Source organism: Phyllobates terribilis, unplaced genomic scaffold (assembly GCF_046119375.1).
Source record: "Phyllobates terribilis strain yellow unplaced genomic scaffold, ASM4611937v1 Scaffold_10__3_contigs__length_209671492, whole genome shotgun sequence".
Lineage (NCBI taxonomy): Eukaryota > Metazoa > Chordata > Amphibia > Anura > Dendrobatidae > Phyllobates > Phyllobates terribilis.
The window spans coordinates 149,862,818-149,876,421 of NW_027362770.1; the positions used below are offsets into that span (position 1 = coordinate 149,862,818).

Sequence of the window (13,604 nt, forward strand, 5' to 3'; positions counted from 1 at the left end):
TGTGCAGAATTTTGGCAGAAATTTGGTGCTGCAAAATCTGAAAGTCAACGGTTTTAAATAGCACCTGTCACTTGCCATAAATATGTAATTTTTCCCCCTAGTGTAAATGCCGCTGTTCTACTGAATCCGACAATGTTTTTCTTTTGTTCTTGCGCCTCTCCATTCCTGAGATATGGCCACGTCTTTCCCATATATACTGTAAATCTAGCCTTGTTAGCCAATGGGGCGTAATCCTTAGTTCTTCTTTGTGGGTGTCTTCATGAGGGTCATACCCCCTTGGCTACCAAGACTACAATTATACATAGGAAATAAAGGGCCATATATAAGGAATAGAGAGGCGCAGGAGCAAAAGAAACTTCCCCAGATTCAGGAGAACAGCCATGTGAATGGAGCTAGATCTTCATGATGTAACCGTTCTAGATATTCACTTCTTAGAACTCCGCACTACAACATTCCTCTGTTATACTTCCTGGAAATATATTAATTTTTACCATTTCCTTTGTCAAAGGGGGAGTGTCCCTAAGCAGTATAGCTGTCCCACCCAACTGGTAACACCTAATTGTCAGTTTATTCATACTCTTCCAGGAAGAGCAACAGAGGAACAGGACAACAAAAGAAAGTATGTTTTAGACTTGATATTAGAGGAGGAACACAAGTATTTACTAAAATAAATATGACAGGAGCTCGGACTGGTGGTCCTCTTTAGTAGATGACATAGTGTTCTGGTTTAATGGAATTTGTGCTGAAAATTCCATTAGTCCTACATCTGTGAGATCAACCTGTGGCACTGGACTGTCTTATTTTACAGATGTGGAGATGGAGAGAAATATGCATTTTGCCTATAGATTGCTGTGGCTTAACCACTTATGTATAAAATGAAAACCTTTATTTAAAGGGGACCTGTCACTTGCCATAAATATATCATATTTTAACCTAGTGTAAATGCCGCTGTTCTCCTGAATCCGGCGATGTTTTTCTTTTGTTCCTGCGCCTCTCCGTTCCTGAGATATGGCCTCTCCTTCCCTGAGTATAAATGTAATATTTTTAACCAAGTGGGTGTTGTCCTGTAGAACACTTCCACAGTGAAGAATTGAGGACAGCACCCACTTGGCTGACAAGACTAGATTTATAATAAGGGAAGAAAGGGCCATATCTCAGGAACGGAGAGGCGCAGGAACAAAAGAAAAACATCGCCAGATTCAGGAGAACAGCGGCATTTACACCTGGTAAAAAAAAAGTTTATGGCAAGTGACAGGCCGTAAAGGGGACTACTATGATTGAGTAAATATGGTAAAATTGTAGTAAAATTGGATCCACCATATTTACTAGAGAACCCTGTAAAATTTGCCTTATGGTGCTATCTATACGAATGTGTTGTATCTGATGACAACCAACCATACATTTCATAATTTGGTTGTTATGGCATACAGTACAGTGTCGCACATTGCACCATGATATATACCCACCGGAATAGTGTGGAAGTGGCTACATGTATATCCCTAATGATGATAAACCAAACTTCTGCTACTTTGGTGAGGGCAAGTATTTAAATAAAACCAGTCACCAAGTCAAAAGTTTCCAGCTTTTGCTCGTATTTTATTCCCGCTGCTCTCCTGAGTATTCTGTGTTTTGTTTTTTTAAAATCCACCATACGGTTCCAGAGATATGAGCTATTTATCTGCTCACAAGATCCTCGGGGGCATGTCTTTCGGCTGCTTTGCATAATTAACCTGTGAGTACCGCCCCCTTCTTAAGACTATAAAAATGAGCACTAAATAAAAAGGCCCATATCTCTGGAACCGTATGGCGGATTTTGAAAAAACAAAAAACGGAATACTCAGGGGAACAGCGGGAATAAAATAGATGCAGGAACTGGACACTTTTCTGGTTACAGGTCCACTTTAAGGAATTAGAGCTGGTTTTGTCATTTGTCGCATTTTTTGTGATTTTACATGGCCCGGCAAGTAACTCTACTGCATACTAAGGGGACAAAATTTGGCTCTGCTATATCTATATTTTCCCCATAATAACAAATATGTATTGTTTCTGAGAGCTGTTCTTTCTAAATTGAGCAACTACGGGAATAACCGTCTAGATTTCGAGAGGAGCTCTTCCAGGTGGAGTCGTGGCCTTCAGATAAATACGTTGCTCAGCTCAGAAGGAACAGTCTCTTTTAGGTAGCCACTACGTCATTAGCCAGCCCTTAACCATAATTAGCTGACCTTTAACTTGTAAGGGGAAAGAGCACAGCAATCTTATTTCTTCTGGTTTTGTATTTTCAGGAGTCCTCTGCCTTCCAGACAGTTTGAACCTCCATAGAGATCACCAAAGACCAAATAAACCAGGTGATGTACAGATGTTTAGCCAATCAGAACTGAGGACTATAGAGCAGTCTTTGCTTGCCACACGTGTGGGAAGTATTGCAGAGCTCAGTAAGTACCAGTATGTGAATATTCTTTCTTCCTCTCCCCTCTCCCCATGTCTTCCATAGCTTCATATTCCGTGGGAGACAGCCATGGTAACTACAATATATGCAATTTATCTTAGTCCGGTGTAATTATGGCAATGAAAGAATGCTTTAAAAAAAAATAGAAGCGTTAATAGTTTATTTTTATCAATTAAAAAATACAAAGTGAATCGACAATCTAAATCCAATCAATATTTTGTTTGACCACCAATTGCCTTCCAAACAGAATCAATTCTTCTAGATACATGTGTTCTTGAACGCAGCTTTTGAAGGAACTCGGAAAGGGAGATTGTTCCAAACATCTTGGAGGACTAACCACAGATCTTCTGTGTAGCTTCTTCTGTTTCTTCATATAATCCCAGGCAGACTTGATGATATTGAGATCCAGGGCTCTGCAGGGGCCGTATCATCACTTCCAGGACTGCTTGTTCTTAATGTCATTGGCTGTATGTTTTGGGTCATTGTCCTACTGAAGAATAATTTTGGAGCCAATCAGAGGCCTCCCTGGTGGTATTACATGATGAATAAGTATCTGTCTGTATTTCTCACCAATGAGGACACCATTAATGCTGTCCAAATCCTTAGCTCTATTTACTCAAATTCAACAACCAAATTTGAAATGTACCTCCCGATGCTTCACTGTTGCCTGCAGGCACTCATTATTGTGTTGCTCCCAGCCCCTCAGGAACAAACTTCTGTTACAGCCAAATATTTCACATTTTTTTACATATTTGAGTCACTTAACCTTGTTTCCATGTTGAAGTTAGGGTTTTTGGCCGCAATAGTCCCATGAAGACCACTTCTGGCCAGAGTTCTCTGAACAGTAGATGGGTTAAGCCGGGCCCCATTGGTTGCTGCCATTTCTGAGTTGATGGCACTGCTGGACATCTACTGCTATTGAGGGAAGTAAGCACGATGTATCTTTCATCTGCTGCACTAAGTTTCCTTGGCAGAACACTGCGTCTTTGGCCCTCAATGTTGGCCACTTCTTGGTATCCTGAATGCTGCGAGCGAAAAATAGGCCATCGGAGAGGCATCTGATTGCAAAATTTATTCTACAGCAGGACAACGACCCCAAACAAACAGTCAAACAAACTATCTTCAGCGTAAAGAAGAACAAGGAATCCAGGAAGCGATGACAAAGACCTGATCTCAACATCATCGAATCTGTCTGGGATCACATGAAGAGACAGAAGGATTTGCACAAGCGACATTAAAAGAAGATCTGTGGTTAGTCCTCCAAGATGTTTTGAACAACCTCCCTGCTGAGTTCCTTCAAAAATTGTGTGCAAGTACAAGTGTATCCAAAGGGAGGTCACCAAATATTGATGGGATTTATATTTCTCTTTTGTTCATTCAGTTTGCATTTTGTTAATTGATAAAAAAATAAATTGATATCACTTCTATTTTTTAAAGCATTCTTACTTTTCAGCATTTTTTCCACACCTACCTAAAGCTTTTGCACGGATCTGTATATATATATATCACCTGTCAATTGCCATAAATATGATTTTTTTTTTGCTGCCTGGTATAAATGCCGCTGTTCTCCTGTTTTTCTTTTGTTCCTACTCCTCTCCGTTCCTGAGATATGGCCCCCTCTTTCCTGTATATAAATATAGTATTTTTAGTCAAGTGGGCGCTATCCTCAGCTCTTCTTTGTAGCTGAGGACCACGCCCAGTTGTCTAAAATAAAAGGCTACAATTATATGGAAGAGGAAGCCATATCTCAGGAACGGAGAGGCGCAGGAACGAAAGAAAAACTTTGCCAGATTCTGTAGAACAGCGGCTATTAGAGCAGATCCAAATATAACATATTTATGGGAAGTGACAGGTCCCCTTTAAGTACAGGGCCCGAGGTAAGTATTTCAATTAGAAAAATTAGGGTGATAGCATAAACTGAAATGTTACAGATTTCGAACCCGCAGGCTTCTACTCTGCTATTTTCTGCTAAGTATAATTTATAATGCCACTACTATATTTTTCAACGGATTTTCAGAGCCTAATTTTCTGAAAAATCTGCAGTGAGCATTCAGGGGCATTGCATTGGGTATATTTGAGGAGACCTCAAGTACAGGGCCTAAAGACACAGAGCAGTAATGAATATTTTCCTCTTTTTTCAGATTTAAATACTTACCTCAGGCCCTGTACTTAAGGAACACCTGTCACTCATCATAAATATGTATTTTTTTTTTACCTGATGTAAAAGCCGCTGTTCTCATGAATCCGGTGATGTTTTTCTTTTGTTCCTGCGCCTCTCCGTTCCTGAGATATGGCCTCCTGTTCCCTATATAAAATTAGTTTTAGTCAACCAGGCGTGGTCCTCCAAAAGAGTTGAGGACAACGCCCACTTGGCTAAAAAGACTAGATTTATATACAGGGAAGAGGAGGCCATATCTCAGGAACGGAGAGGAGCAGGAACAAAAGAAAAACATCACCGGATTCAGGAGAACAGCGGCATTTACACCAGGTAAAAAAATTACATATTTATGTAAAGTGATAGATTTATCCTCTTAAGAAAAAATAAATTTGAAAAAATTACAATATATATAATTATAGTTTACATACTTTAAAATTACATTTTTGCTATATTTCATTTCTTTTTTTTTTCTATAACTTTGCATCTGTCTCTTAGTACATAAGTATGTGCAGCAGGTACTGTGTAGAGTGTGTAAGTACTTAGTATAATAATAATAATATAATAATAATAATTGTTGTTCAAATGTCATAAAATGCTTTAATATAAGGAGTAAAGTGGATATGTGGAATTGAATTTACGCTTCTTTAAAGGGGCCCGGTCACCTACATGTAACCTCATGTGGAACACACAATAGATAAACAGATTGGCAATGTGTAGTTTCTTATACATTCATCTTTTCACTTTTTAGAATGCTTTTGGACCCCTGTTAAATGAACATTGTAGAAAAAGACTGATATACTGTGTAATACCAGGTGTCTTCTCAATCGTGCAATGACCATAATACAAAATATCACTATTTTCCTTCAATGTTCCTTTAAATTTTACATTTCTGGGGTCCTCTGACTTCCAATAATCACCTATTCTGGCTGTCCTTCTTTAGGGAATCTACATCCGCTACTCTTGTGGGTTAAGTACAAAGTGAACAGTCTAAGTACAGGCAGGAGCATGCTCAGTCTCCGAAAGAGGTGGTGGGACCTTCACCATGTGTCTTAGGGATCGTTTGTTTAGAAAATCTCTAAGTAGGGCCAAAGGGTTTATTGCCCTTTAATATTGGGCATACTTCACCATTACGATCTTCTCATTTGTATCTATGCCATATCAGAAGATCATTTTGACCTGGTCTTCCCCTCTAAGTGCCATGATAACTTATTCACCAACTTCTCTGAATTTGGAGGACCACCTTCTCCAGATACCAGAAGTTATCTAGAATATTTTGTGGGCAGAGGATGACACAGAGGTAGGGGCGGTAACAGGGAAAAAATTAAAATGGGACCCTCTTCTGTTACTGATTAATATGGGTGGGTCCCGGGACAATAGAGAAAGCTTCTGGACTCCCGGAAGAGTTGGGAAGTCTACTTGATGATCCTCAGGTCTGCGCTTCCTCCTGGTTTCTCTCGTTGTGCTCTGGCATCCAGTCACATTTTTAGGGGTCAAGAATTCGGCATGAATGGCCATGGGCTTCAAGGGGGTGTTCTTTATTAAAAAGGGATCTGAGACCAGAAGATATGATGTTTGTTTGACACTATCTCTAAGTAGCCCCTTCTAATATTAGGCATACTTCACCATTACGATCTTCTCATTTGTGTCTATGACATATCAGAAGATCATTTTGACCTGGTCTTCCCCTCTAAGTGCCATGATAACTTATTTACCAACTTCTCTGAATTTGGAGGACCACCTTCTCCAGATACCAGAAGTTATCTAGAATATTTTGTGGACAGAGGCTGACTACAGAGAAAAACTTAAAATGGGACCCTCTTCTGTTACTGGTTAATATGGGAGGGTCCCAGGACAATGGAGAAAGCTTCTGGACTCCCGGAAGAGTTGGCAAGTCTCCTTGATGATCCTCAGGTCTGCGCTTCCTCCAGGTTTCTCTCGTTGAGCTCTGGCATCCAGTCACATTTTTAGGGGTCAAGAATTCGGCGAGAATGGCCATGGCCTTCAAGGGGGTGTTCTTTATTAAAAAGGGATTTGAGACCAGAAGATATGATGTTTGTTTGACACTATCCATCAAAAAAAGAGATCCATCCAACTTGGCCTAAAACCTGGACCCCATAGCAACCATTACTAGGCCATCATAGATTCAGGAAAAATATATCATGACAGTCATCTAGCTATATGATATTGGTGGAAATCTTAATTACAGCATGGCAATTAACACCTTCACAGTGACCTTTAAAAATGGCTGCACCTAGCGGTTACAGCCGGTTGCCACGGAAACCGGAGCAAGCGAATTAAGTGCTATGGATATAATAAGATAATGCGAAATAGCCGTCCTGGTCTCTGTGGTTACTGACCCAGGTCAAGAGCTGAATTCTTATCAAATATAGAACAGTATATAAAAAGGCATCAGCTAATTTTCATTAATACAATTTTTTTCTCTATAAATGAAAAAAACAAAAAAAATCCTCCTTAAAAATGTTGACTAGTTATGAAATTCTTAGTTAATAGGATTCTCATCTTTTGGTGGTGGATAACACGGTTACAAAGAGCGTCCTCCTCTGTGGAGGACCTGTCCTGTCCTTCATGACACAGGCAACCCATTGATTTCCACAGAGACTGTGTAATTCTTAGTTTTGCCTGTGGTGGAGCTGCAGGAAAACTGAATACTTGACTGATTTCCTCCCAAATGTGATCGCTGGAGGTCCAGGACACCATGTAATTAACTTAATGTCATGGTACACATATAACAAGTAGGGATTGTCCTAAGTGGAGAACCCTTTTAATGAATCTATCAACTAGAACTGAGTCATTCGACTCGTACATTCTCGGCCTGGCATCCTAAGCCCACCAGCGCTTACTAGGCTCCTTGATGTCCTGATTTCGGGGGCGTGCAACACAAGTCCTGACATCTCGTGAGACCTAGCAACAAGGCTTCACATGACTTTTTGGGGCCTAATAGATGCCGGGTGCAGAAGTGAAGACTGGTTGTTTTGGATGACCGGACTGGACGATGGACCAAGTTTCATCTCTGCTAAGAATACGTAAAAATATAAGATTGGAGGGGTCCGAGAAGTTTTCGGCTAAGGTTCCTTGGTGATTTTTGGTTACATGACCAGAGGGTGTCCCATATCCTTGATTTCACAAGTAAAACGCCGTTTTGTACATGACGATCTGAGTCAGAAAGCACCATGTGATCCTCCAGACCAGCACAAATGGATTGACCGGCAGAAAATTTGGGTAAAAGGGCTCCTATGTTGCTAACAATCATAGGATCTGTTCAATGGGTTGACCTGCAAAATAGTCTCGTAATCATGTGTACTCACGACTCGTGCTCAGATCAAGTGATTTATCATTTTCCCGGCCTCATCCATTCATAGCACATTTTCCTTGGACTATATGGTCTACGGTGACCCTTGAGCTGGAAGAATTCCCTGCTACACTCTTTTTTAGCAAAGCGGAAAGCGTGATTTCCATCGGGAACACGGGGAGCTCTATATGTTTTATGGTTTCTAGTTGGCGACTCATCAAGGCTAACCAAGACAGATGCACATATGGGGGTTTCTTATAAGACTGTGATGAATGGTGCAGAACGTAAACTTCTTTGCACTGAAATAGGAGAGTGGCTAGGGGGTGACTATTTTTGCAAAGTACTATACGTATGGTACGTATGTTATTACAGGTCAGTATTTATGTACACCTCCAAACACACATTACATTCATTAGGTACACCTACACACATTATTCACATTTTGTATATCTGCACACACATTATGTACACCTGCACATACATTACACACATTATGTATACCTGTACACACATTATGTACACTTACACACACATTATGTATACCTGAACACACATTACACACATTATGTACACTTACACACACATTATGTATACCTTAACACACATTACACACATTATGTACACTTACACACACATTATGTATACCTGAACACACATTATGTACACTTTTACACACATTACCTGCATTATGTACACCTACACACATATTACACACATTACGTACACTTGTACATACATTATGTACACCTACACACACATTATTTATACCTGAACTCACATTATGTACACTTTTACCCACATTACACCATTATGAACACCTACACGTGTATTATACACATTATGTACACTTGTACACACATTATTTACACCTATACACACATTATGTATACCTCAACACACATTACACACATTATGTACACCTACACACACATTATGTATATCTGAAAACACATTATGTACACCTGCACACATATTACACACCTAAACCTGAACACACCTTACACACCTAATGCACACTTGCACACACACATTATTTACACCTGCACTCACACATTACACACATTATGTACACCTGAACACTCATTACACACATTATGTAACCCTGCACAAACACATTATATACACCTGCACTAACACAAAATATACACCTGAACACTCATTATACACATTATGTACAATTTCACATCTGGCCCCTAACTACTAGGTGCCATTTTTGATACTTGTGTCTTCTTATATTAAGATGGTTGAGCCGCCCTAAATACCCAGGGATCCAGGTGTGACTGCAACCTCTGTACCCCTCAGTCTTTTTCCAAAATCTTTAATATTATGGAATTCTTCAGGGGTATAACTTACAGCTCTTTGGCTCCAGAGTGAAATCTGGCTCCCAGGTCACCACATGTTATTTTAGATACTTGTGTATATTCATGTTGAAGTATGTGCCACCTAGACCACCAGGACCCAAGTGTGACTATTACCTCTGTAAACATAGATCTTGTTCCCAACCATTGGATATTAATATGGACTCCTTGCAAGTTTGTAAATTAACTCTTAGGTCCCAATGTGAAATTTGACCCCTTAACTAGTTTAATTTGCAGTACTGTTATTTTCTTTTATTGGGGAGGATTAGGAGGACCACTATGCCTTCAGGACACAGGTGCTGCTCCTACCTCTGTATCCCTAGGCCTTAGACATTATTATGGAGTTATAATTTAAAGCTCCTGGGCCACAGGTGATGTCTTCCTATATTGATGAAGATTGGGCCCTCTAGGCCACCAGGACCTCTATGCCCATACTTTATCATACTTTTGCTGCTTGCTGGAAGGCTTTATACTAGGCTTTGGTCCATGGCTTTTGGAAGGTTTGGTGTGGATTATGGTTTCCAATGACGGACTCCTAGTTCAAGTTCTGTCCAAGGTGGTTCTGTAGTATTAAGGTCCTTTTTTCTTGGAGTGCATTGTGATACGGAGTGCCACAAATAAGCGCTTTACTTCACTTGGGGCACCGCTTGGCACTGTGTGTAATGATCTCAGGCTTATGTGGGCTGTTTGGTCTCAGAATCCTAATCCATGAAGCTCTTGATGATCAGTTGTGTTAGCGTACACTTATAATTATACTATACCTTATATCTTTTTGCTGGAAAGTTGTATTGGATCTAGGGTCTGCCATGACAGGCCCTGAAGGCATGGACATGACCCACCTTCCCTGAAATCTGCTTAGTTATGCAATTAAATAATTTAAAATATAGTGACAACCTGTGTGACTACTGTAATGGCAGCTTAAGAACATGCAGACTTACCAACAATGAAATGTCCCCGTACTTTCAGACAACTTGATCTCATTTGATAGATAACGTGATAAAGAGACAAACTGCAAATTACTTTATTTATAAATTATGTTGTCTTACCCCCCAAAAAATCACTTCAAAATGACATAAGGTTTCTCTTCTATCTAGCTTGTTGTCCACTGCCTGGTGTCAAATGTGCATCATCATCAGCAGAAATGCGAAGATGGATTACAGGAAGACCCGCTGGTCTTTGTTTTTACAGGAAGTGGGGGCGTGGCTTTGTATCTCTATAGGAAGTGGGGGCGTGGCTTTGTATCTCTATAGGAAGTGGGGGCGTGTCTTTGTATCTCTATAGGAAGTGGGGGCGTGTCTTTGTATCTCTATAGGAAGTGGGGGCGTGTCTTTGTATCTCTATAGGAAGTGGGGTGGGTCTTTGTAGCTCTATAGGAAGTGTGGGCGTGTCTTTGTATCTCTATCGGAAGTGGGGGCGTGTCTTTGTATCTCTATCGGAAGTGGAGGCGTGTCTTTGTATCTCTATTGGAAGTGGGGGCGTGTCTGTATCTTTATAGGAAGTGGGGGCGTGTCTTTGTATCTCTATAGGAAGTGGGTCTTTGTATATCTATAGGAAATGGGGGCGTGTCTTTGTATCTCTATCGGAAGTGGGGGCGTGTCTTTGTATCTCTATAGGAAGTGGGATGAGTCTTTGTATCTCTATAGGAAGTGGGGGCGTGTCTTTGTATCTATAGGAAGTGGGGGCGTGTCTTTGTATCTCTATTGGAAGTGGGGGCGTGTCCTTGTATCTCTAAAGGAAGTGGGGGCGGGTCTTTGTATCTCTATAGGAAGTGGGGGTGTGTCTTTGTATCTCTATAGGAAGTGGGGTGATGTGTCTTTATATATCTATAGGAAGTGGGGGTTTGTCTTTGTATCTCTATAGGAAGTGGGGGCGTGTCTTTGTATCTCTATAGGAAGTGGGGTGATGTGTCTTTGTATATCTATAGGAAGTGGGGGCGTGTCTTTGTATCTCTATAGGAAGTGGGGGCGTGTCTTTGTATCTCTATAGGAAGTGGGGTGGGTCTTTGTATATCTATAGGAAGTGGGGGCGTGTCTTTGTATCTCTATAGTAAGTGGGGGCATGTCTTGTATCTCTATAGGAAGTGGGGGCGTGTCTTTGTATCTCTATAGGAAGTGGGGTGGGTCTTTGTATATCTATAGGAAGTGGGGGCGTGTCTTTGTATCTCTATAGGAAGTGGGGGGCGTGTCTTTTTATCGCTATAGTAAGTAGGGGCGTGTCTTTGTATCTATAGGATGTGGGGTGGGTCTTTGTATCTCCATAGGAAGTGGGGGTGGGTCTTTGTATCTCTATAGGAAGTAGGGGTGTGTCTTTGTATCTCTATAGGAAGTGGGGTGATGTGTCTTTGTATATCTATAGGAAGTGGGGGCGTGTCTTTGTATCTCTATAGGAAGTGGGGGCGTGTCTTTGTATCTCTATAGGAAGTGGGGTGATGTGTCTTTGTATATGTATAGGAAGTGGGGGCGTGTCTTTGTATCTCTATAGGAAGTGGGGGCGTGTCTTTGTATCTCTATAGGAAGTGGGGTGGGTCTTTGTATATCTATAGGAAGTGGGGGCGTGTCTTTGTATCTCTATAGGAAGTGGGGCGTGTCTTTGTATCTCTATAGGAAGTGGGGGTGTGTCTTTGTATCTCTATAGGATGTGGGGTGGGTCTTTTTATATCTATAGGAAGTGGGGGCGTGTCTTTGTATCTCTATAGGAAGTGGGGGCGTGTCTTTGTATCTCTATAGGAAGTGGGGTGAGTCTTTGTATCTCTATAGGAAGTGGGGCGTGTCTTTGTATCTCTATAGGATGTGGGGGCGGGTCTTTGTATCTCTATAGGAAGTGGGGGCGGGTCTTTGTATCTCTATATTAAGTGGGGGCGTGTCTTTGTATCTCTATAGGATGTGGGGGCGGGTCTTTGTATCTCTATAGGAAGTGGGGGCGGGTCTTTGTATCTCTATAGGAAGTGGGGGGGGGGTGTCTTTGTACCTCTATAGGAAGTGGGAGTGTGTCTTTGTATATCTCTATAGGAAGTGGAGGGGTGTCTTTCTATCTGTTTAGGGAATGGGGGCGTGTCATTGTATCTATATAGGAAGTGGGGGCATGTCTTTGTATCAATAGGAAGTGGGGGCATTTCTTTGTATCTATAGGTAGTGGGGGCGTGTCTTTGTATCTATAGGAAGTGGGGGCATTTCTTTGTATCTCTATATGTAGTGGGGGCGTGTCTTTGTATCTCTATAGGTAGTGGGGGCGTGTCTTTGTATCTCTATAGGTAGTGGGGGCGTGTCTTCATGTCTACAGGAAACCGGGGCAGGTCTTTTTCTCTTTGGGAATTGGGGGTGGGTTATTGTCTCTCTACAGGAAATGGACGAGTGTCTTTGTATCTCTACAGGAAGTGGGGGTACGTATTTATCTTGCTACAGGAAATAGGGGCAGGCCTTTGTATCTCTACAGGAAGTGGGGGCATGTCTTCGTCTCTACAGGAAAAGGGGGCAGGTCTTTTTCTGTACAGGTATTGGGGGCGTTTTATTGTCTCTAGGGAATTGGAGGCTCTCTAAAGGTAGTGGGGGCATGTCTTTGTCTTGCCACAGGACTTAGGGTGTCTTTTTGTTTCTTTACAGCAAGTGATGGTGAGTTTTCATCTCTGCAGGAAGTAGGGCATGTTGGAGTCTCCACAGGACGTGGGAGGGGATTTTGTCTCTTTTATTAAGTGGGGGTGGATCTTTAGCTCTCTACAGGAAATGGGGCGGGTCTTTGTTTCTGCACGAAGTGAGGGCTGGTCTTTATCTCTCTATAGGAAGTGAGGGCTGGTCTTTATCTCTCTATAGGAAGTGAGGGCTGGTCTTTATCTCTCTATAGGAAATGAGGGCTGGTCTTTGTCTTTTTAGAGGAAGTGGAGGCAGATCTTTGTCTCTTTACTGGAAGTGGGAGGTGTCTTTGTCCCTATTGGAAGTAGAATGGGTCTTTGTCTCTCTAGAGGAAGTGGGAACAGGTCTTTGTCTCTTTACAGGAAATAGGACTGGTCTTTGTCTCTAGGAAGTAGGGGCAGGTCTTTGTCTCGCTACAGGAAGTGGGATCAGGTCTTTGTCTCTCTACAGGAAATAGGACTGGTCTCTGTCTCTAGGAAGTGGGATCAGGTCTTTGTCTCTCTACTCTTGCTCTCCTGTCCTATAGTGCTGGAAGATTGCTGATGAAGCTCTTTTAAAACAAATGAATGGCAAGATACAGATAGAGAATGTAGGATTTGAGTACATTTTTGGCCACTTTTGATTAATATAGACCCCCAAAAATTGGGACTTTTAAGCCCCATTCAGGAATATCGAAAAATAACCTCTTTTGGTGCAAATGTACATA

General features: G+C 41.4%; 1 protein-coding gene across 2 annotated transcripts in view; it reads left to right on the forward strand.

The window, feature by feature from the left end:
- ABTB3 (ankyrin repeat and BTB domain containing 3) overlaps nucleotides 1-13,604 on the forward strand; it is a 322,994-nt gene that overhangs the window by 131,563 nt on the left and 177,827 nt on the right. Inside the window, exon 2 of one of the 2 annotated variants that reach the window (XM_073649933.1) lies at nucleotides 2,283-2,432. The exons of the other annotated variant lie outside the window; for it this stretch is intronic. Within the exon in view, the coding sequence (XP_073506034.1) occupies nucleotides 2,283-2,432 (150 nt within the window). The remainder of the gene's footprint in view (nucleotides 1-2,282; nucleotides 2,433-13,604) is intronic. 2 annotated transcript variants of the gene reach the window in all.